Source organism: Ptychodera flava, chromosome 6 (genome assembly GCF_041260155.1).
Source record: "Ptychodera flava strain L36383 chromosome 6, AS_Pfla_20210202, whole genome shotgun sequence".
In the NCBI taxonomy this organism is placed as follows: domain Eukaryota; kingdom Metazoa; phylum Hemichordata; class Enteropneusta; family Ptychoderidae; genus Ptychodera; species Ptychodera flava.
In genome coordinates, this window is record NC_091933.1 from 24,186,619 (window position 1) to 24,209,378 (window position 22,760).

The 22,760-nt window shown below is 37.3% G+C and overlaps 3 protein-coding genes across 3 annotated transcripts in view; 2 read left to right on the top strand and 1 right to left on the bottom strand.

Moving 5' to 3' along the window:
- The first annotated feature begins 10 nt into the window (after positions 1–10).
- LOC139135262 (peroxisome assembly protein 26-like) lies at positions 11–11,859 on the top strand. The gene is given in 6 exon segments (XM_070702561.1): positions 11–261; positions 264–384; positions 1,457–1,603; positions 3,629–3,936; positions 4,456–4,605; positions 10,398–11,859. Coding segments are annotated over 6 exon segments (903 nt in total). The 5' UTR covers positions 11–185; the 3' UTR covers positions 10,499–11,859.
- A 1-nt stretch (position 11,860) lies between these two features.
- LOC139135265 (CCHC-type zinc finger nucleic acid binding protein-like) lies at positions 11,861–22,751 on the bottom strand. Its single transcript, XM_070702566.1, has 6 exons — positions 22,727–22,751; positions 18,523–18,675; positions 18,009–18,041; positions 16,117–16,179; positions 14,333–14,615; positions 11,861–13,989 (listed from the first exon to the last, which is right to left on the bottom strand). Exons 2-6 carry the CDS (start codon positions 18,641–18,643, stop codon positions 13,854–13,856), a joined length of 636 nt encoding a protein of 211 aa, XP_070558667.1. The 5' UTR covers positions 18,644–18,675; positions 22,727–22,751; the 3' UTR covers positions 11,861–13,853.
- Positions 21,966–22,760, top strand: part of LOC139135264 (golgin subfamily A member 6-like protein 25) — a 50,961-nt gene continuing 50,166 nt past the window's right edge. Inside the window, exon 1 of the mRNA XM_070702565.1 lies at positions 21,966–22,096. The gene's annotated coding sequence lies outside the window, so the exon portion shown is untranslated. The remainder of the gene's footprint in view (positions 22,097–22,760) is intronic.

Below are 22,760 nucleotides of genomic sequence, written 5' to 3' on the forward strand. Positions count from 1 at the left end.
TCATCCACGGCTACAGCTGCATCAGAGGGTAGAACAACACCTGAAACCGACTTTGTTTTGTTTGTATTTTATTGGTATTGTCAACTTTATTTTACATTTCGAAATGGCTGGATGAATTTCGGCATCTAAAATATGTAACAAAAATTAACTGTACTACATTGGTTCGAAGTTTTACCACAATAGTGATGGCAAATGAGCTCGAATCAGAATGCAGACTGAAGTTCTGCAGTGTAATAGAAAAGGGGAACGACCTTCTGATATTCCAAATTTTTCTGATCTGCTGCAACTTTGCCAGGAAGAGATTGCTGATGTTCAGCGGTATCAGAAGCTCGTAGAACGTTCAATGGAAGTCAATTCTGAAAAGGGAAATCTCAGTGACTTGATGTAAGAAGAAGTTTGTTCAGAACATAGACCTTAGAGAAAAACACCCTGTTTTTCTCTTGGGTCTATGTTTAGAAGTAGATAGTTTGTTTATGCACCTTGGAGTCATGGGAGGGATAGTCATAAATGCAGACCGGGGATAATGTAATGATAATACAATCCAAGACTGCATATTTTAGGCAGCACATGCATATCACGTTCCATATGTGTAAATACTCAATTTCTTTTTTTTTGCAAAAGCAGAGTTTTTTAACAATCTCTTTTCAAAGTTCCCCAACTTTTGACCAGCCTCTTCTATGATCTTATATTCTATAAGTGGTGCCTCCACATCGTCACACAAATGGGTCATCTGTCCAGTTTTCATTCAAGTGAAATGAGATGTCCTCATAGGTGCATGTGGTAACAAACTTCAAAGATAGTGTACAAAAAAAATAAACATGTATTTGAATGTAGATAGTTGTTTAACATCTCACCAGATTGTGACTTTAGTTATGATTGTCTGCCAACTGTTTTTAGCATACAATCAACTTGAAACCCCAAAGATCCGACATCTGAGAGCCCATTAATGAATTTGAGTAATGACACTACACAAACACCAACTCATGCAAAGCTTTGCAAGATTTACATGTAGTATAACTGGACAGTTTCATTGAATGTATGAGTAGAGAAAATATTGATTAAACAATGTGTATAGTTTTGTCCGTCTGCTATTTCAACGCTATCTCTTTTGTGACACAATGCTCAGTCTTAATGATGATGGAACACGCATGTTGCATGAGCCTGTTCACAAAAGTTTTTAAAAGGTTTTAGCGAAACTTCAGGTATTTATCTAGAAGCTGTTATACTAAAAAACTCCTCCATGGCTGCAGTTTGTGAGTTGTTGACATCAACAAATTTAAACTTCACTATGCTTTTGCAATACTATTTTATATTGCATTTACATTACAGCTATGAAGTAAATGAACCTGTTTGCTGTTTTTCCAACTGACAATTTTTTTTCAGTGAGCGCCATGGCGAGAGAAATTGAATTTCTCCATTCTTTCTTCCCCTTCCATCGTGATATTCATTTCGCCAGGCATTATCTGTCAACACTGCTGGAATCATTGTGTGTCCTTGCCATACAAGCACATGCTGAAAGTGGTCAACATAAGGAAGTGCTTCCATATTTGAAGAAGTGCTACCATGGTGTTAAATACTATCCAGAGAAGATCATACAGATGTGGTAAGCTACAGCTGTCACATATTACAATACACACAAGACATGTCCATTTCAACCCTACCCCCACCTCCTCCCTTCCAGTATTACAAGAACCTCCTGTGCTCCTATTGAAAACAATTAGGGATGAACCAAAATCTGGGTGTTGAAAGAGTGAAATCACAAAGTTTACAAATTGAGATGGCAAAAAAGAAATATCATTCACTGCAAAATAACTTTTATACATGCCAATTGGAAGATGCGTTGGCAAGTCTGACAGCAGGCATGGGTTTGAACATGCATCCATTTTAAGCAAGTTGTAGTTTCATACCAACCTTGGACAGTCAGCCTGTGTGTACCTCGATGAATCAAGTGAAAATCAATCAGAGAGATGAAAATCCTTTTGTGCCATTCTGATTTCCCAGGGAGTCAGTAAAAGCCATGTAAGATGTCCTTATACATGGAAGTACGTGACATCATCCTTTCAGTTTCAGACCTCATAGGTGAATGATGTCATCCACAATCCCTCCAGGCACTGTATGTCATCATATTTGTTTCAGACGCCGTTGGTGCATTGTACCATATTATTTGAGCCAGGCAAGTTTAGACAAGCCACAGTCCCCCGTAATGGAGGGACTGTGCGGACAGGCCCTGATCCTGCCACGCAAGGCAATTGTGTGTGCATGTGTGTGTGTGTGTGTATGTGTGTGTCTGTGTGTGTGTGTGCAGTCTAAGATACAAGCTGTCTCCAGATGGTTGATGGTACTAAGTCTGAGTGTCAGTCAATCCCAAATGTGCACTGATAAATTCAGATTGGAAATGTATTCAGGTTACTTTTTAGAGAAGACTTTTGAATGTTGATATTTTTTTGAATGGGTGCACTTTGATAAATAACTCATCATAGTAAGGAATACAGTAATAAGTGTTTTGAAAATGTTTGTATCTGGATGTTTTACATTTGCAAAATAGTGAGGATCATATATTCTAGTCTAATCTTAGCATTTGTACACTCTCGCAAGTTGTAAATTACAGTGTATGTTCTAGGTCTATCAGCAACATGATCCAATGTACAAACAAGCTATTATCAGCACTGATATTTTATTCAGTTTCTATGATATGGTAATGCACTTCCTCATCATACGCAACAACTTAATGCAAAGAGTTTGCTGTTTTACAGCTTCCAATATGCTCACATACTGAAAAAATCGACCAACTCAAAAAGGCATTATTCCTGACAAGACTAGACAGAAACAAATTACATCAATGGAAAGCTTTAGGTTAGTCCAAGATGTCAATTACTTAGATACACACTATCAGTAAGTGTACCACATCAAGTAACATGCCAGTTTAAAGGTAGAACAATCCATAGGGACAGATATTATAACTCAGATTTTTACAAAAATGGGTTTTTTTTGGTCATCTCCTTGTATTTGAAGGGAATACTGTGAACCATGATACTGCATTGCAAATTGGTCAATCAACAGCCATTGTTAATCACTACCGTTAAAGTCATTTTATAAGACGCGTCTTTTATTATGATGTTGCAAATTTTGAACCCGAATTATTTCTCAAGAGATGGGGTGCGACTTATAATATGTACTTTTTGCATTTTTAAAGGGGGCGTGCCACTAATAACATGGAAATTCTCAGATTATTTTTTTTCGAGGAGTGGGTGGGGGCCTACTAATAGAAGTTCGCCTTTATTGAATAAATAACTTTAAAAGATAATTAAAAGAAGAGTTTGCTTATGGTAGTTCTCTTTTGGAGGATGTGGTTGCCCATGGTTCAGAAACATGTGAAATGATACAATTTTATTGAACCCTAAGGAACAACAAAGTTTTAACTTTTGATCAATAGAGCCGACCTCAATGGTGGCTGGTAGTGTGACAGCTGTGCTGGAAAAGGGGTGCGACTTATAATGCATACGTTTTCCATTTTTGAAAATTTAAGGATTTCATCCCACTCAAGTCAATCAAAGGAGGGTGCGACTTATAATGCAGATGCGTCTTATAAAATGACTTTAACACTACATCTTTGTTTTTCACGTCCCAGTATTCTCTTGTATGGCAAGTATGAAGACTATGAGACTGCAGAGCCAGTCTATCGAGAATGGAAGAAGTTTCCGCGAAACCAGGCGTTTCCCACATATCCAGGAATACTTGAACTTTTCATTTTCAACATCTTGCTGCCACAGATGAAGTGCAATGAGGCCATTAAGCTCACCGACAGTGACAGTGTCATCCGAGCTGACAGAAAAATTGCCCTGATCAAGTTTATAAAGAAGTATGAAAAGGCAGTGAAAGAAGAGAATCTGAGAGGGAAATCCGGTGCTATTTCCACTCAGCATACCGCCATGCATGGTAATTTTATTTTATCAGTATTTCTTTTATGTCAATAGTTTACAGTGTCTTTGCCAAAGGTTTGGGAACATCGAAAAATGATTTGGAAACCCTGGTAACATTTCTGCTGTCCCCTATTCTAATTGCACTGACACACCAATTGGAAGCCTGGTAAAATGACAGGGGAACCCTGTGACGTTTACCAGCTGCTTTATAGGCCACTTAAAGAAAATTCTTTGTTTGCCGTCCTTGGAACCAGTCATAAGTATGCAATGCCATGGTTTGTATCTGTAAATGCTCGGTTATATATTTGTGAACACAAAGTCAAAAATTAATGAAAAAGTCTGCTCCTTCATCAACAAACTGGTCAACCTTTGCCAATGGGTGTGGGTAGGTTTATGCTAAGTAGCTTGTTGGTAAATATATGTGCATCAAATTTTTTTGACCTCCATGGTGTATATCAAGTGAGTAGCTATTGCCTATGATCATTTGCCTGGTGTAGCTCTGCATGATCTGTGATTTATCGGTTTATTTTCACAGGTAAACTGTTTCCAGAGGCGTTCAACGGGGCCGTGAAGAGTGTCAGTTCCAAGATTTTCCAAAACTTCCCATTCCTCAGCTTTACAGTCATCCGAAGACTTGCCTTAATTGGTGTGCTTATCTATATAATCTTATTCAAGACAAATTTAGGTTAGTAACACACAATGTTTACTAAAGGTGACTCTTGCCTGTTCACAGTATATCCAGCACCCAAGTTGGATGGGCACACGGTCCATGTAGCCGACAATGATATGCTAATGATATGCGTTTAAGGTCTCCTCGACTATTACTTTCAGCTGGTTGCTCACTTTCTACTATTTTTATAGTATTTTATACAAGGGCACAGACTTATTCTACCTGCAACTTAAAACTGATAGTGATTTTGTAGCTCATTCTGTACTATTTTTAGCTCCCATATATATGCATATGTATATATGCAAATGGAAGGTATTCGTATAAGGTGGAAAAATGTCGTCTGTATGTATGTATGTATGTACGTATGTATGTATGTATGTATGTATGTATGTATGTCCGTCCACATCAAAAACTCCTAAACCGTAGCACCTACTGTCTTAGTATTTGGTGTACAGGTGCACCTAGGAGTGGAGATGTGAATTTGTTCAAATGAACATGTCAGTGCCAAAAATATGCAAATGAGGGGAAAAAGAGGAAAAATCCTGCAAATGGCTAAAAGTCAGTAAGCATTGGTCATGTTTGGTTGAAACTTGGTATGCAGATTCCTTTAGGTATTCTAAATTATGTGTGCAAAAATTGGGATGAAATTTGCATGTTTGTATTTTTAGGGTATTTTTTCCGTTTTTAGTCAAAAAATCTTGTTCTCTGAAATCACTCGTCTGATTGCTACGAAACTTAATATTCATGTTCCTCAGGATGACCTCCGTCATGTTTGTACAAATTGTATTGATATTGTCATATTTGTAATTTTGGGGGTATTTTCCCAATTTTTGATAAAAAATTTTTTTATCCAAAAACTACTGATTTGATAGGTTTGATATTTGGTATACAGGTATCTAAGATTAATCTCAATATAATGTATTGAAGGTATGTTGAAACTGGCAATTTTTTTTTTATTTTTGGGGCAATTTTTGCCTTTTTTGGTCAAAAAATTTTTCTCCTAAAACTTCTGATCTGGTAGCTTTCATATCTAGTGTACAGGTTCCTAGGGTTTATGTTAAAATTAGATATATTCAAAATTAGGATGAAATCTGCAATTTTGTATTTTGGGGGGCAATTTTTCTCATTTTTGGTCAAAAAATTTGTTTCTCAAAATTTACCAGTCTGATTGCTTTGATATTTAGTAAACCGGTTCTTAGGGTTTTTGTTAATAAGATATATTGAAATTAAGTTGAAATCCGGAATTTTGAATTTTTGGGGCAACTTTGCGAAACAGTCAGTTTTACTGGGATATCTTTCATTTTGTATTTTTAAGATTTTTTTTGGTAATTTTATATCTACTGGAACTAAGAGTATATAATGTGGTGATTTAGTAAGCATTTGATATGGTAAACTGTATTTGGTGTTGAAATGCGGTAAAAAATCCTGGCAGATTTTGAAAAAATTCCAAACAAATGCCAATAAAAAATTCAGGCAGAGAAGGTTTGACAAAAAGAAAAGGTGGGAGAGTGGGGAAAAAAGAATGTACAATGGATCGGATAAAAAAATAATGTACCTCATCGATCTTCCAGACACCACCCCTTATCAAATGGTCCACCCCGATGTATTTTTGTGCACAATTAACCATGCAGTGTATTTTAGTTTAAGATGTCAAGTTAGGTAAGGATTTGAAAGGAATAGTCAAGTTCACCACAGTTTAACTTTATCTCTTGTGTCATCATCCTTGTGTAATTGGTTAAGTTTGTAAGTTGTTCCAGATGTGGATGTACCAGCTGTTCTGGAAGAAAACAATGTTTACTTTTCCCTGTAGAGTTTCTGAGTTGATGATTGTATGTTGAAATTTCTCCATGTATCTGGTGTATGGGCAAAGTGTAAACATTGGTTGCATGTTATGTATTTCAGTGTATGTCAAATATTGTAAATGAAAAATCAAGAACAGTTTACTGTGTGCTTGTAATATTTGTCAATACTTGTACTGCCTTACAAATTGATTGTTTATCACAGAAGCAGAAAAGGAAAAGAAACTAATCAAATTGCTGTAACATATTCACTCTCAGTGCCTGTATAGGCCTATACTTAACTATTTTATCATTACATTCAGCTGTTTGTTACATCTTTATCACTCTCCATGGGCCAAGGCACACTTGGGGTCAATGTCATCACTCTGTGCCAGTCTGTGTATGTCAGTCTGTCTGTATATGTATGTCCATGTTTCATACAATTGTTGACTTGTTTTGATAACTATATGGGAGCGAACAGTGATGTTGTCACAATTTTTCATAGTATTTGGTAGCCGGTATCAGACAGTTCGTGTTCGTGTCAGCTACATGGAGGATTTGCCTTGATCAGTGCTGATTACACAGCTTGGAAGAGCATCAAAAGTTAAATGCCATGAATTATTAATAGGTTTTGCCTTCAAGTTCTGTCTCCAAACCCATCATACCATACTCTTTTAAACATACTATGTTTGTTATAGTGAAGCATAGTTTTTGTATTCAAATATTTGGACTCAAATTGAACAAGAAATTCTTTTTGTAGATTAGTTTTTTTTGGGATCAGTTCCGATCCACATAATCAAACTTAAAGAGATTTCAGTCACTGGTGACCGTTTGTTATACCATCACTACATTTTGGGGGTCACAGCTGTACTTTTAAAGATGTAATTTACATATCTAAGCAAGATTTCCAGGTTACCGTACATTTCTACTATTGTCATCCATTGTCATCATCAGGAAAAAGGCCAACGACCAATTTTGACCGAAAGGCTTCGCCGGGAATTGGCATGGAGATACAGCAATCATCATCACACGCCTCTCATTTTTGAGTACATTTCTCTAAAAAAGACAATACCTTGACTGACAAAAAGCTTCAAATTTTTGTAAAGGTTTTCATTATAATTCTTTGGCAATGACCAGAAATCTCCTGACGATTTATGTGTTTTTTTCAAAGAATTTGAACTCGCATTGCGCAATAATTTTTTGGTGGAATAGCCTTTGGGGACCAGTCTGTTTGCTTTATTCAAAGTACATGGTTTAGTTCGTTATTTACTGCATTTAGCGAATCTTCTTTTTTCCAAGTGGTCACATTCAGACCTGTAAAGTTGATGAACTTCCATTTTTTGCTCACGTGTTGACACACGTGAGCATATGTCGCAGCGATGTCTGTCTGTCTGTCTGTCTGTCTGTCTGTGTGCTCAATATCTCAAAAACGGCTCATCAGATCAGAATCAAATCTGGTACATAGATTCAGTTTGCAAATGGCAAGAACTGATTAGTTTTTGGTGGGTGTGGCTTGCTTACTTTTTGCTCATTTGCATAATTAATGATTTTTGAAAAAACGGATATACATTGAGAACGACTGCACACAATTTGATGAGATTTGCTACAAATGTTGATCACATCAAGATATATCAGCTGTGCAAGTATTAAGGGGTGACTTGAAAGATAATTACTAATTTGCATATTTATGAAATCTACTAATTAGGCATATATATCTGAATTTACTCGATCAAAATTGACGAAACTTGGTATGCATATTGAGGATACTATGATTTAACATTACTGAAAGTCAATAAGCATTTTTACTTCATCCAAATCCTAATTTGCATATTTAATGACCTTTTGAAATTAAGGATATATATTTGAATTAACATGACCAAAATTGATGAAACTTGCTATGTACATTAAAGATACTATGATAGAACATTATTAAATGTCATTAAGCATTTTTACTACAGCCAATTCCTAATTTGCATATTTTATGAACTTTCCTAATTAGGGGTATTTATCTGAATTGACGAGACCACAGTCGACGAAACTGGCTATGTACATTAAAGATACTATGATAGAACATTATTGAAAGTCATTTAGCATTTGAACATTAGCCAATTCCTTATTTGCATATTTAATGAAATTTCATGATCAGGGATATTTATCTGTATTGACTAGACCAAAGTTGACGAAACTTGCTATGTACATAAAGATACTATGATACGACGTTACTGAAAGTCATTAAGCATTTTTATTTCATCCAGCTCCTAATTTGCATATTTAATGAATTTTTAAAATTAGGGATATATGTTTGAATTTACATGACCAAAATTGATAAAACGTGCTATGTACATTAAAGATACTATTATGTAGGCTAACATTATTGAAAGGCATTAAGCATTTTTGCTTCAGCCAATTCCTAATTTGTGTATTTAATGAACTTTCCTAATGAGGGATATATACTTGGATTTATTTGATCAAAGTTGGCATAACATGCTATGTACATTGATGATTATACCAGGTTATACCAATATTGATAGTCATTTCGCACTTAAGTTTTCGTGTCAGCTAATTTATAGTTCGCATATCTAATGAGCTTTCAAAGTTTGGAATATATAGTTTGAAGGACTTTACCAAAGGCATGCAATTACACTTGCTATATAAAGTGGTGATACAATGACAGCAGTCAAAGAAATTATTTCTATTTCAGCTAATTGCGTATTTGAATACTTAATGACCTATAGAGTTTAATCTGTGGTGAATATTGTTCATTATGTTGATCATAATACTTTCAATGAAGTTGCAAACATGTGGCAAAGGTTCAAATTTACACATAACTTCAATATATAATTAAACACGTGAGCATTTACCGGTACAGTTCATATCTGGTAACATTTTACAGTGAAAGCAAGGTGAGAATGAATGATGGCATTGGTCTTCATGTTATCTCACTTGTGTAATTGGTTTGTATAGTTTCAAATTTTATACTACAGGACCAGTACTTGCAGTTTAATTTGCAGCAAACAACAGATGTATGATTGTGTTATCTCATAGGCGGCTTCCACTGTAATTCTTTAGATATTGCAATAAAACTAGTCAGCCGGTAAGAATTGATTGGTGTGTGTACAGTGTCTGTGGTTTTCTGGAGGAAAAAGAACTAAATGGATCAATAATTGGTAAAATATTAGGTCTCTTTTCAACTTTTACTTTTTTGGGCTAACAACTTCAAGAAATGCCCAGGTAAAGACAAGATTACAGCTTGACCCTGACTCAGCTTCTACCCCGGTATACAATGTGACATGGGTAGTATTCCAATGTTATACAATTGCCTGTATCTAAAGTGTACAAGAGTGTATACTCTCCAGTGTGTGTTTTATTATGGGTCAATATACAGTCCTTTGAACAGTGCCACTGCTTTGGCAAATTCAGGAACAAGTTCTCAAAGCAATTACACAAGTGTGATGACATTTTGGTCAATTTCAGAGTTCATTCTCAGCTGGCTTTGACTGTAATATCTGATCCCTGTCAGCTCTGAAGATTAGTGCTTGACATTTTCACATTAAAATTATACAAAGTATAATTTTGTATAATACTTCAAAGTATGATGTTTATAGATTTATTAAACTTGACCTAGAGTATATTTAACTTGGCTACCTGGGGCATATGATGTAATATTATGCAATGAATTATACATGCCCGCCCACTTTGATATTACTTGTGTAAGATCCCATACCACAAACAGTGGAATTGTTTATCTTGTGCATTACAAGCAGAGTTTATTCTTGAACCTATGGAGCACCACAGGGATGACTGCAAGCAGCAAGGTACCTCCATTACCTACTTTTCCAATTTTTGTTCCACTTTGAAATGAAAATAATGTTCTATAAAAATCAGGTTGAAATGTGTGGTGTTTGTTTTCTACAACAAAAATGATGAAAATATTATCATTAGTCACACGTATTGTATATTTTTCCCATTGAAAGGGGCTGATATTTGGAAAGTGTAAGCTAAGTTTGATGGTGCTTTTTTGTATTCCAGATACTGTATCAGGATTAGCATATGCAGGTCAACTGTGGCAAAGTGTCACACGCCTGTGGAAGTCGATGTTTGCGCCGTACCATGTAGCAGCTGCCCCGTAACGTTGTGAACAGTGAACAAGGTGTGATACCACTCGAGGATCAGCGTTTGAGTTCTAACACTGCAAATGACTGGATGCTGAGACTGTCCATTCTACAACATAACCTCTTCATTTACGATCCTAGTTGATCGCTTCAGGTGGCAAGATGCAAATGTTTGACATGATGTACTTCCGTCAAATCAACATTTTTTAATCTTCACTGTAACACACGATTATGTTTTTCATAGTTGACAGTGTCCATTTTCATAGTTGACAGTGTCCAAAGAGTAGTTTTCTTTTTTGCGAACAGCAAAATTTCGCGACTTCTTTCTAAACATTACTTTTTCTTACCAATATGCAAATACAGTGCAATGTAAATGCTGGTACAATTGGTACTGGGTAATATCTGGTTTCTGGACCATTGGGAATTCCTTTTTCCAGATCATGACAGAATCAGCAATATCTTGAACAGTACTTTTTTGTAATTTTTTAAACAAGGTTTCTTCAAACACAATTTTTGAATTTTTTATGGATTCAGGCCTAGTCAAAATGCAACTGTCCACAATTGTAGTGCACCCTTCCAGTATATTTCTTGTTTAGTCAGAATTCCTGCATGGCAGTGGACATTGTTGTATGGCAAGTTTTCTGGAAATGTGATTTAGATTTCACAAAAAATGTAAGGGAGAAATAGGGCAGGTATTGTGTAAACACCTGTATTGTGATGCCATGAGCAAGATGCAATGTAGCTCTCAGATATGTAGCAACACATATTGAACCAATCCAAGGTTTCACTTGTACAGCATCCTGTAGTTTCAACGATTCTCCTAGCAGACCGACTGTATGTTTCAAGGATTTTACATCAGAATCATGAATGTATAAACTAGCTGGTGATCCTAGAAATATTTACAAATCAGAGTACGTTTTTGAACTACCAAGACATGTTGATTTGGACACTACAGCGGTGTTCTCCAAAGCTTGGCAAATCAGGATGGCAAATTTAACACTTTTAGGCAGACTATCTTGTAACATACCATACATACCCCTACACGATATGGGTGGTGCCAGGTCAGGCCTGAGGGGGGGGGGGGGGGTTAAAAAGGGGGGAACAAGGTGCATTGCCTCTGGTGTCCAGTACATTGATCCACTATGTTAGCCATACAAATTCTAATTATTGGTGTACAGGAAATGTATGAACTTGTCTACACAGCAATAATCTAAGTAAAGTTTTTTCTTTTGACAAATGTAGCAAGTAATTTAATGGGTTATAGGGCCAATTCCTCTCATAAAATTGGTCAAGGTCATTCCACACCTATATCACAAATCATTTCTCATTCATTGCCATGCTAAGACTCCTCAGTAATAAAGAAAGTTGAAACACACAAAGTTAATGCTCTCATGTTTTTATTCATTTTACAAAAACTGGAATTCATAATACAAGTAATTTCCCAACAATTTCAACAGCTGAATATCTCATTTGCTTTTACAGTGACTTTTCTTCCAGAAAATCGACAAAGGAGAAAATAACCCGCCATGTTTCACAAACTGCTTGATGGGGAAATCACGAGTATTTTCTACGTGCAACCCTAAAATAAATGTACCATGGTAAATAAGTTTATAAATTTGATAAACAGTACTCTGGACCTGTGACTCCATGGAACATCCTCCTCAAGATGTGTATATATATATGGCACTCTCTTGAGCAGTTATGCTCTGTAACATCATGTGTATAATAAATGTGATCAGCTGCTCTTTCCCGACTAGTACTCTCCACCTCCACTCTCCGTCCGTCAGCGATATAAAATAAAGGGCCTACAAAATGGCCAAGTTATAAATGGTGGGAAATTTAGGAAACTAAATACCCTTTTGTCCCAAAAAAAATATGAAAATTTTTTGATAAACCAGGAATACACTGTTGCACCATAACGTCACCCAGGTGAAATAAAATTAGTTTTAGACAGAAATCCTACAAAATAGTTCTTTTTATAATGCAGAAAATAAAATCTATACCTTTGTAACGTTTTCAAGATGGTTTCTCTCTCACATTGTGACGGTTGTTAAATGTCTATGATTGTTCTATTGCCTGTAATTTTTCTCAGACTATTCGATCTTACATGTCATCTAACTTTGTATTTTTGTATCTTTGCCAACACAATGCGTGATTTTGTTGCTCGAGATGGTTTAAGTGAAGGCACAAAATATTGACATCTTCCAAATTTACTGAAACTCTGAAATATCAGAGTACTTTCTCAACTGATTATCATGACTATATTGTTTAGTTGAGAGTAATGATTGTTTGGGCCTCTCATTTGAAAACAAACAGAAATTTCTCCTCTTTCAAGTTTTCCATGAACGACCAGGCACCAAACTCACGATGCCAAAGCACTTGTACTTTAGATGTCCTCATGGAAGTTTCTCGGTTTGGCCAACACTCTACCCTTTTGTCATCTCTCTTCTCCACAACGTCACTTGCAAAAATTCTAGCACAGGGGGCAACGATCAAGGCAGGTCAGTGTGACAAGAATGATACTCTGAAGTATCTTTGACAGCCCTGACTTGATTTCGAAACATCTGCTAACTTCTTCGCTTACATCAACACTCAACATCTCAACAGTCGCTTCTAAGAGGCTTTGCAACCTTTTTACACAGAAAGTTTTGAATATTTGTTGTTAAATACTGAACACACTTCAGAACTCCACACCAGCAACTTCTAACATTTCTTCTGCTGTGTTTCTCTGAAATTCAACACATCAAATTCTGATGTTTGATTGTTCTCTACCTGTATTGTTTTTTTTTTTTTGGAAATGAAACAAAATTTCAAACTACATACTACAGTCTGACCCTTTGAACTGTCACGTCTTCCATCCCGTTTTTGTCATTGCAATTTCATCCCCTTTGCGGGTCACAAACAGGATCAAACCGTTTGGCAAAAACAAAGGGTGAAAGGCCGGGGCGATCATAATTCACACACAAGTTTTGTTTCTGAATCACTCTTGAGAGCAAGTAATAAACAATACACTGGGTTACCCTGGGAGTAGGGTTATGAGAAAAAAAAGGCAATCTAGAAACTACAAGAGTATATAATAAATGAATAACACTTTGTATGGGTAACTCATCTTCAGAAACTCATACAGTTGGTTATTGAAACTACACCATATCTCAGTTCAGCCTGGACCAGCCAGTTTCCACGTGTGAAACCAGTTCTAAAGTGTCGAAACCAGAATCAGGCGGCCAACCTGTTCTGAAACTGTTGCCCCCTTTTTAAAGATAAATCTGCCCACTGACCGAAACGTTTGCTTTTCTGCCCCCTATGCAACTGGTACTGGCCACTTCGACTAGCATAAGATAGGCTTTACAATCCTTCTGTATTTCGAAGGCCTTCAAGCTGATACATCACACTCGCGGGCGAAGTGACCTGGTAAACCACACTTGTAGCAGTTTCCACCTCCATTGCTGCGGCTGCCACCACCACCATAATCAGGGCAGTTGCGAGCAATATGCCCTAGCTGGTCACACCTGAAACACAAGGACATACATCACAATAGGTTTTAAGAGAGTTGAATGATCATTTTTGTTAATACTATTGAGGTATAACTACAAAAGATTTTTATAACAGATGAAAATTCATCTGGTACCAAACTCATTGTACATCTAGCATAATACCTGCCCTTGGAGTTTGTCAAAGTTGAAAGCCTTCAGCACGTTAGACCCCTCTTCCCTAAGTATCCTTGGCTCACTTTTGTTGTCATTCACACAAATGCTAATATAGAGAATATTTACATAGTACAATGGGGTTGAGGAAAAGCATTGCTCTGTAGACTACAGTTCAATTTACCAAAATACAGGAGTGTTCACTCACTTGTAGCATGGACCAGGACTGGAGCCATAGCTGCTGCCACCGCCACCGCCACCACCACCCTCAGGGCAGTCACGTGCAAGGTGGCCTGTTTTACCACAGTTGTAGCAAGATCTCTCACTTTGGCCGCCGCCACCACCAGAGGGCTGGGTGCAGTCACGTACCATATGTCCAGGCTGCCCACAGTTGTAGCAGGTCATGGTGTTTCTATTCTCATTGCGAGGTTCAGAACATTCCCTGGCCAAGTGTCCACTTTCGCCACAGTTATAGCATGAGAAACTGGAGTCTGTAAAAGAAGAAAGTGGGAATTATACTAGAAAGTTATCCTAGTTTGACAGTAAAAGTAGAGCAACTGTAAGCTAGGGCTAAGTAAATTCAGTGTTTTGCCCAGGATTTGAAAAGGTGGGACACAGTGACCCATGATGATTAAAACAGGGGGGTCACTGCAAGAGCAAAGCACGCCAAGTCACGTCACCAAGGTACAAAGATGTTGGGGGCTGTTTTCCATTGAAAATTTGATATCATGAATACATTCATTTTAAAATTAAGATTGTGAGACCTCTCCTATGATGGTTTGTGATAAATTTGTGGTATTTACACTTTTTAATTGTAAAAACGTACATTACCATAATAAAATTTCTAGTGCTTTTGTCTTTTGGGGATTCTTGCCAGTTACCGCATTACATGTGTTTAATAGAAGTACACAAGATGTTTCATGGGGAAACTAATGACTCCAGAAGTGATGGAAGACAAGTCTGATGTACACATTTTTTTTTTCACTACAGCTGTAAAGTTCACTTCAATTTTATAATTGCTCCAATGATTGATACTTTTATATTAAAACTGCAAAAAAATTAGGTTTAAAACAACAAATATCTCCGAGGAACTCCTTTATCCTCATGATAGCACGGTCATGCGACAAAATAGCGATAGCAAATTTAGTTCATCCCAGTGACCCATGTCCAATATTTTTTGGGGAAATAGTTTCTTATTTTGCGTCAAAAGACGCAAGAACGCACTCTGGGTAAAACACTGAGTTATCATGAGTCAACACACATATTTGTCACAAGCATAAGCTATTTAAATGTTCTACTGGAGTGAACATGAGAGATTTTAGAATTCCTATTCATCAAACTTCAGACGGTTACTTATCATGACCAGTATAGGTACTTCAGGCACATGGGAATTTGTAGCATCAATGATGTGGTTCAAAACGCTTGCCCTTCTAAAGAGCATATGTGTGATATTTTAACTTTGTTATCAAATTTACTGTGTATTCTCTATTGTTCTTCCAAATAATTTGTATACCTTTTTTAATTTTACATATCATCAAAAAATCTCAAGAAACTGCTTTTTAAAGAATTTACATATGACAACCAAGAATGTTTAGGGAGGTTTGAGTGCAGCTTGTAGTAAGGTAGACAAGGGACTTTTTTAACTCTAGGTGCTTATCCTGCTGAAGACCTTCATAAAATTTTAAAATTCAGGTCCTAAAATCTCCATGTCACACACTTTTGGTGTCACATTACATGGACACTGTTCTACAGACTATGCCAATAAGGGCTAGATGTATGACAATGCTTGAAACTGTGTATACTGGAAATAGCTGCAAACTGCATTGATTCTACAGGTAGGAATTGACAGCGAGGATATTAAAACATCAGCATATAGGTTTCTGCTTTTTTTCTTTTGAATGTTTTCCAAAAGATATACAACACACATAGGAAAAGAGTTTGTTGAGGTTTGAAAAGATTTATCTTGGCAAGTTTTGGAAAAAAGAAACCAACCTTCAATGCTTACAGTACAATCTCTCGCAAAGTGTCCAATCCTGTCACAGCGATAACAAGTATCTGTGCAACAGAAACCAACATTGTCATTGACTGTGTATACTTTCAAAATTTACTTAACACACTCGTATCACACAACGTCCAGCATTTTCTCAGTGAAGCGTAGTGCAGATGACCACAGCAGCAAACTGACAGCAAATTTCACCAGCTCTTTGATGATGAAATATACAACTACCTTACCTGTCAGATCACTAAGTTTGGTTATGTATTCTTTTCTGAATGGAATTGTAATGGTTTAAAATACTGTCTGACAGAGGACGATTTTGATTATCAGAATCACCCTTTTAGACAAGATTTTAAACCAGTACAATACCAGAAAAGCATGACAAACACAATCCCTGAATGTGCACATTGTCCTATATTATTGAAAATGGCTTAGAGAAATTTTTGTACCATTTATAAAATTATGCACATGGTTATCAAATTTACAAGTAAATACAGAGCATTTTTGTCTCTGAGAATTCTTTTAAGAGCAGGTGTTATTTGAAGACACTTCTGCAATACACTTGCAAGCACAAAATGCGACCTACATTAGAAATTAGGTAAGGCATGTATTCTCATTGTCAGATTTAACCCTTTACCTACCAAGTTCATATTTCACCATCAGGACAACTTGGTTAAAACTAGTGAAGCAAAACATGTCCCATATGGTGAATTTTAACAGATACTTGAAGATTTGAAGGTCTCTGAAGATGGAGATACAGTAAACATGATTTTTACAGTATAAGCTGCTATAGGCCAAGTGGGCAAAAATACATATGGTTTTGGCTCAATACCACTTTTTACTGACTTGGCAGATGGGGAAGCGATACTATCTAGCAGGTAAAGGGTTATGCTGAAATTTGCTGAATACACAATTTCTCTGCAATAGCCACTACAGTCTGGTTTAGGGAATATACTAGCATTGTTAGTAGCAGCATTTACATAGTGAGAGAAATTTTCTATGTCATCCATAAAGGTTTCATGAAGATAGATATGACAAATTTGGCGAGTAAACAGCTTCCTTGAAATTGTAAATGCATTCTTGTTGAGGCAATGTCTGGTTAGAACTACAAAATATCAAAAATATTTCTTTACCACACGGTGCTTGTTGGACAGACAAAGCCTACATCAACTCCCTTTCCATTCACCATGCATGGCTGTGATGGATGAGCATTTGCCCATGGAAAAAAGCCAATAATTGACTGTGTGCACCTTAACAACATTGAAACAAACTTGATTTTCAACATGCCGAAAATGTCCAATTCAAAATATCGAATGATGGATAAGGAACCATAATAATATACAGATCTATATCAAGGAAATTTGTCAATTTCTCATCATTGTACCGTACACTATAAATTCATGATCACGCGAGTTGATGCTAGTTATTTTGGGACCTTATGTACAGTGCAATTTCATGGTACATAGCCCCCATACAAATTTCTGAACATTATTATTTACTGAACAATCAAGACGCTACATATTCCTTCATAAGAAACTCATGAACAAAAAAGCGTGTGGGTTTTATATGCCTTTTTCCATTTGAAAAACAGGCCAGCATGCAAAGAGTGCTGAGATGACATATGAAAGTTGACATGGCAATGGGGCAGGATTTATGAAGATGAACCTAGCAGCCAGATTTCTGAAAAGACATTGCAATGGTTTGACATGTTGCGAGCAGCCTCTGCTACAAATTGCATCACTCACTTTCCTAACTTGCTGTGTCGTTTCCGTTTTTAGTCTGAATGAAAGAAGTTTAGCATGTTAGTTTTCTTCAGTAGGTTATTTCATGCTCAAAACACAAAAATTGAACAAAAAACCAAACTCTCAACTGAAAAAAAAAGTCTTACCTCCGCGACCCCCACGGCCCCGTCCACCTGCACCTATTAGTATCAACAAAGTCATAGTGACTTAGTTACACTGTGCACTGCAGTGTGAGGTTATCATCATAGGGCGGGAAAGCCCTCAGACTACTCAAATCAGGTAGAGGTGGATGGGTTCTAAAACTACATCACACAGCACAACAAAAATTACTGCTGCCTTTTACAGAAGCAAACTGAAAACCAGAGCAAGTCACACATCTCTGTTTCACTGTATGAATATGCTTACAGTATATTGGCATGGAGTGTTTGCACAAAGAAACTTTTACATTAAAGATATGGGAACAGCATACACATACATGTTTACAAATAAAGACACGTCACACACATTCAAAGGAGTTGGGTATGATTATAACAACATAACCAAGTGGACCAATTCACTAATCTTGTTATGCTGAATGAATAATAGCTACCAATATATCCTGGCACACTATTCTACTGTATGGCAAAGTCCTCTTGAATGTATATTTCTTGCAAAACTTACCTCTTCCACGGCCCCGTCCACCACCTCGGCCACGTCCTCCTCCTCCGCGGCTTCTGCAGTCACGAGCAATGTGCCCTCTACTGTGACAGTTATAGCACTGAATTTCACCTCTACCACTCATCTCTCCTCCTCTCTCCTGCTCTCTCTCTCCTCCTGTTGTGGGTAATCAAAATAAATTTTCTTGTAGCTAAATACTTTGTACTGCACGGGAGAATTATTTCTCTATCCAGAGCTTTCGACAACTATCCAGCCGTCTTTATCAATGGTGTTGATTAGCACCACTGCGCATGCGTGATCTTAAAATATTATCCCAGATTCGGGGAAGTTGATACCGTCCGCCATCCCGATTCAGCGTTGGTTTATGTGTTCTTATGTATATCGCTTCCTTAATACCTCTCTTGAACCAATCTGGCTCCCGATCCAAGATTTTCACATTTTCTACCATGAAATTATGACCCGGGGAATCATTGTGAATATGTTTAGAAACCTCTGAAGTGACGCAACTTGGACGCCGATGTTCTTTCACTCGGGCTTGCAAGGATCGTTCTGTTTCTCCGATATAGTCCATTTTGCATTCATTATCTCCACAACCCTCACATCGGATGTGATAAATAGGACCACATACGTCTTTCGATGGTGTGGGATCCTTCGGGCATACCAGTAGTTGTCTGATGGTGTTAAAGGGCCTAGCGTGTAACTGCACACCATATGTTCGGAAAGTGTGCTGCAATATTTCTGTTAGGTTTTTGATGTATGGAGCAGTTACGTGCACCTTCTTTTGATTTCATTCCTCTGTACTGAGTTAGTGTGGGCCTTCTTTCTACCAGAAATAAGGCCCACACTAACTCAGTACAGAGGAATGGAAATCAAAAGAAGGTGCATGTAACTGCTCAATACATCAAAAACCTAACAGAAATATTGCAGCACACTTTCCGAACATATGGTGTGCAGTTACACGCTAGGCCCTTTAACACCATCAGACAACTACTGGTATGCCCGAAGGATCCCACACCATCGAAAGACGTATGTGGTCCTATTTATCACATCCGATGTGAGGGTTGTGGAGATAATGAATGCAAAATGGACTATATCGGAGAAACAGAACGATCCTTGCAACCCGAGTGAAAGAACATCGGCGTCCAAGTTGCGTCACTTCAGAGGTTTCTAAACATATTCACAATGATTCCCCGGGTCATAATTTCATGGTAGAAAATGTGAAAATCTTGGATCGGGAGCCAGATTGGTTCAAGAGAGGTATTAAGGAAGCGATATACATAAGAACACATAAACCAACGCTGAATCGGGATGGCGGACGGTATCAACTTCCCCGAATCTGGGATAATATTTTAAGATCACGCATGCGCAGTGGTGCTAATCAACACCATTGATAAAGACAGCTGGATAGTTGTCGAAAGCTCTGGATAGAGAAATAATTCTCCCGTGCAGTACAAAGTATTTAGCTACAAGAATATAGTATGTCTGCACAGATGAGTCTGCATCATTGTATCAAAATAAATTTTCTTTTATCAATAGAAAACCTCAAACAATATGTACGGTGCCTACATAAATCATAGAATTCATGATCAACTGCGCAAACTAAAGAGCAGATTATAGCTGAGTTATAGATTAATCATTGTTAATTGAACACATTTTTGGTCCATAACTAATAAGCCACCACAATGGCACTGCCATGGTAACTGCACACCCACCTGTAGGTGGATTGGTCATTAAAATGAACAGGTTCAACATGTGAAGCAATAAGATCGGTTTACGGAAATACACCTCATTAATTTACTCTGCCCAAAATAGCTGTAAACTCACTGACCCATTGCGTAGTCCATTAGAAGGGGAACTTTTCCTCAGCGGTAATGAGCAAAACTGCAAATAACGTAATGACATATCATTTGAATTTGACTTGACCAAAGAATCAATCTCGAGTCCTGTATTGTCTGTGTCAAAAGTATGTTTGAACCACAGTTAAAACTATGACAGTCTGTGAAGATTGCATAATATTTTGGGCCAAAAAAAGGGATAAGGACAACCACATCCAGGCACCTAGAGCACAGGGCAAGTTGGGTGACATATCAGGCAGACACATTAAGCCCTTTGGATTTACCCTCAGATCTGGTGCTGTTTAAGTTCAAAACAGCTGACAATCCCTTACAGATTATTTTCACATCAAGTTCAATGGTGTCAAAGGAGATTTAACCAACATGTGACTTACAAACAACTTCAAACTTCCACTAAATCATTTTTCTGCATACGCTTCAACAGTTTAGAACTGCAGTATGGAACAATTAGAATTTGAGCCACTTGTCCATATAATACCATATGGACATTTTGCATGAAACACATTTCTCCCTTTCAAGTGTAAGGTTGATTTCACGTGTAACTGAAAATTTATATCACAACACAAAACCTGCAAAGAAAAGAGTTCAATTACAATTTTCTTGAGCAGATCAGAAAATTCAATACAACATGGCTTGATTAACCGTTTCCCTACCAGACGGTATAACTTTCCCATCAGCCAACTCGGTGAAAAGCAGTATTGAGCCAAAACCATACACATTTCCACCCATTTGCCTTGGTCTGTTCCAACAGCTTTAGCCCATAAAAATCATGTGTGCAGTTATCTGTAATTTCACGGGCCTTCAAATGTTTTGTTAAAGTGCACCAAATGGGACATACTTTGCCTCACCAGTTTTAACGAACTTGACCTGATGGTAAGATATGAACTTGACAGGAAAAGATTCATGCAAGAGCCTACATGGTAACTCACCAAAACAATATTGACCCAACATATTGAGGGCAACAGCTGCCAACTGCAGAACGTGGAACATATTTCATTTATATATACAGCTACTAATAACAGCGTAGTTGACCATATCCCTCCCAATATCCCCATGTTCACCACACCATGGCACATGTAAAATATCCAATGTTTAGTTTAAGAGTGTCCACTTTTGCCAGCGCTTGCAGTGGTACATGGCACTGCCACTGGGAGCAAAACTGTAGAGTCCCGCGAACATTTTGATAAAATTACTGGTATTTCGAAATCACACTTCCTATGAAGACGTTCCTTTATATTTCTTTCGAAGATGCTCCGAAGTTTCCCAGTTCTAATTTGCTTGCCTGAAGCGTACAATTTGCGTAGGGAAGCCATATTATTTCTGTTGATATGCAAATATTCACTATCCGTATCCGCAATGATTGCATCTTGCATAGCTTGTTGACGTTCCTTTTCATATATTATTTCGCAGTAAAATAAAACTGTTTGGCTATACTTCATAATAGAAATATTCGGAAATGACGATTTTGAGGCAAAGCGGGGATAGGGTGTAGCGTCGTGTGAAGAAAAATTGCTACATGAACACTAATGATATACGACAGGAAGCTGACAATCAAGCGTGTACGTCAGAGTCGAAACAGTATGGCTACATCAAAGAATGAACTGCATCATCTGCTCTTGAGACACTGTGTATGGAGAAATGGGGTTTGGCATTATAAGATGAAGGAGCGGTGTTGCAAACAACATAATAGTCAATTTGGAAGTGAAATGTCCCCGCACAGGTCGGTAAGTGCTTTGCATATTACGATGAATGACAAATCTCCAACACAAAAGATTACGACAGATAAGAGGTAAAAAAAAGGCGGGAGCGCGTAATTTTTCTCAAACCATAAGTGACACTCCATTTTGGGGAAGAAAACATCTTGTTATGTTCTTGCTAGCATTTGGTGATCTAATGACCTATCATTATTGAAAATAAATCGAATACATGGGAGAATACGTTTAACAATGAATCGCACAACTGATCAGTCACTCGACGGAGTCGCACAAGGGACGCCATGATCGAGGCACGCAAGGTTTGTATACAACAGAGAAGCAACACAGTCGTGTAAAACTGCGAACACTGCAAAAAAACTGAGGATAAAATGAGTAAAAATATCTTACTCAGTGTTGGACAAAATTAAAACATACAGTTTTATGCTTTCCATCTTACCTCTTACGACGATTTCACGTCAAGTATGTTCCAAAGTTTAGCCGTCGTACGAAACGCAACAATTTCCAATATTTTTCGCACGTGTTTTGCACACGACTCTAAACTCGTCATAGAGAGGATCGAGCATTCGTATTGTTATGCAAAAGCCAATAACAGATGCTTGATGTACACTTTACAGTGCGGTAGATATAATTTTTACATACCTCCAACGGATTGTGTGACTTTGTGGACTGTGAC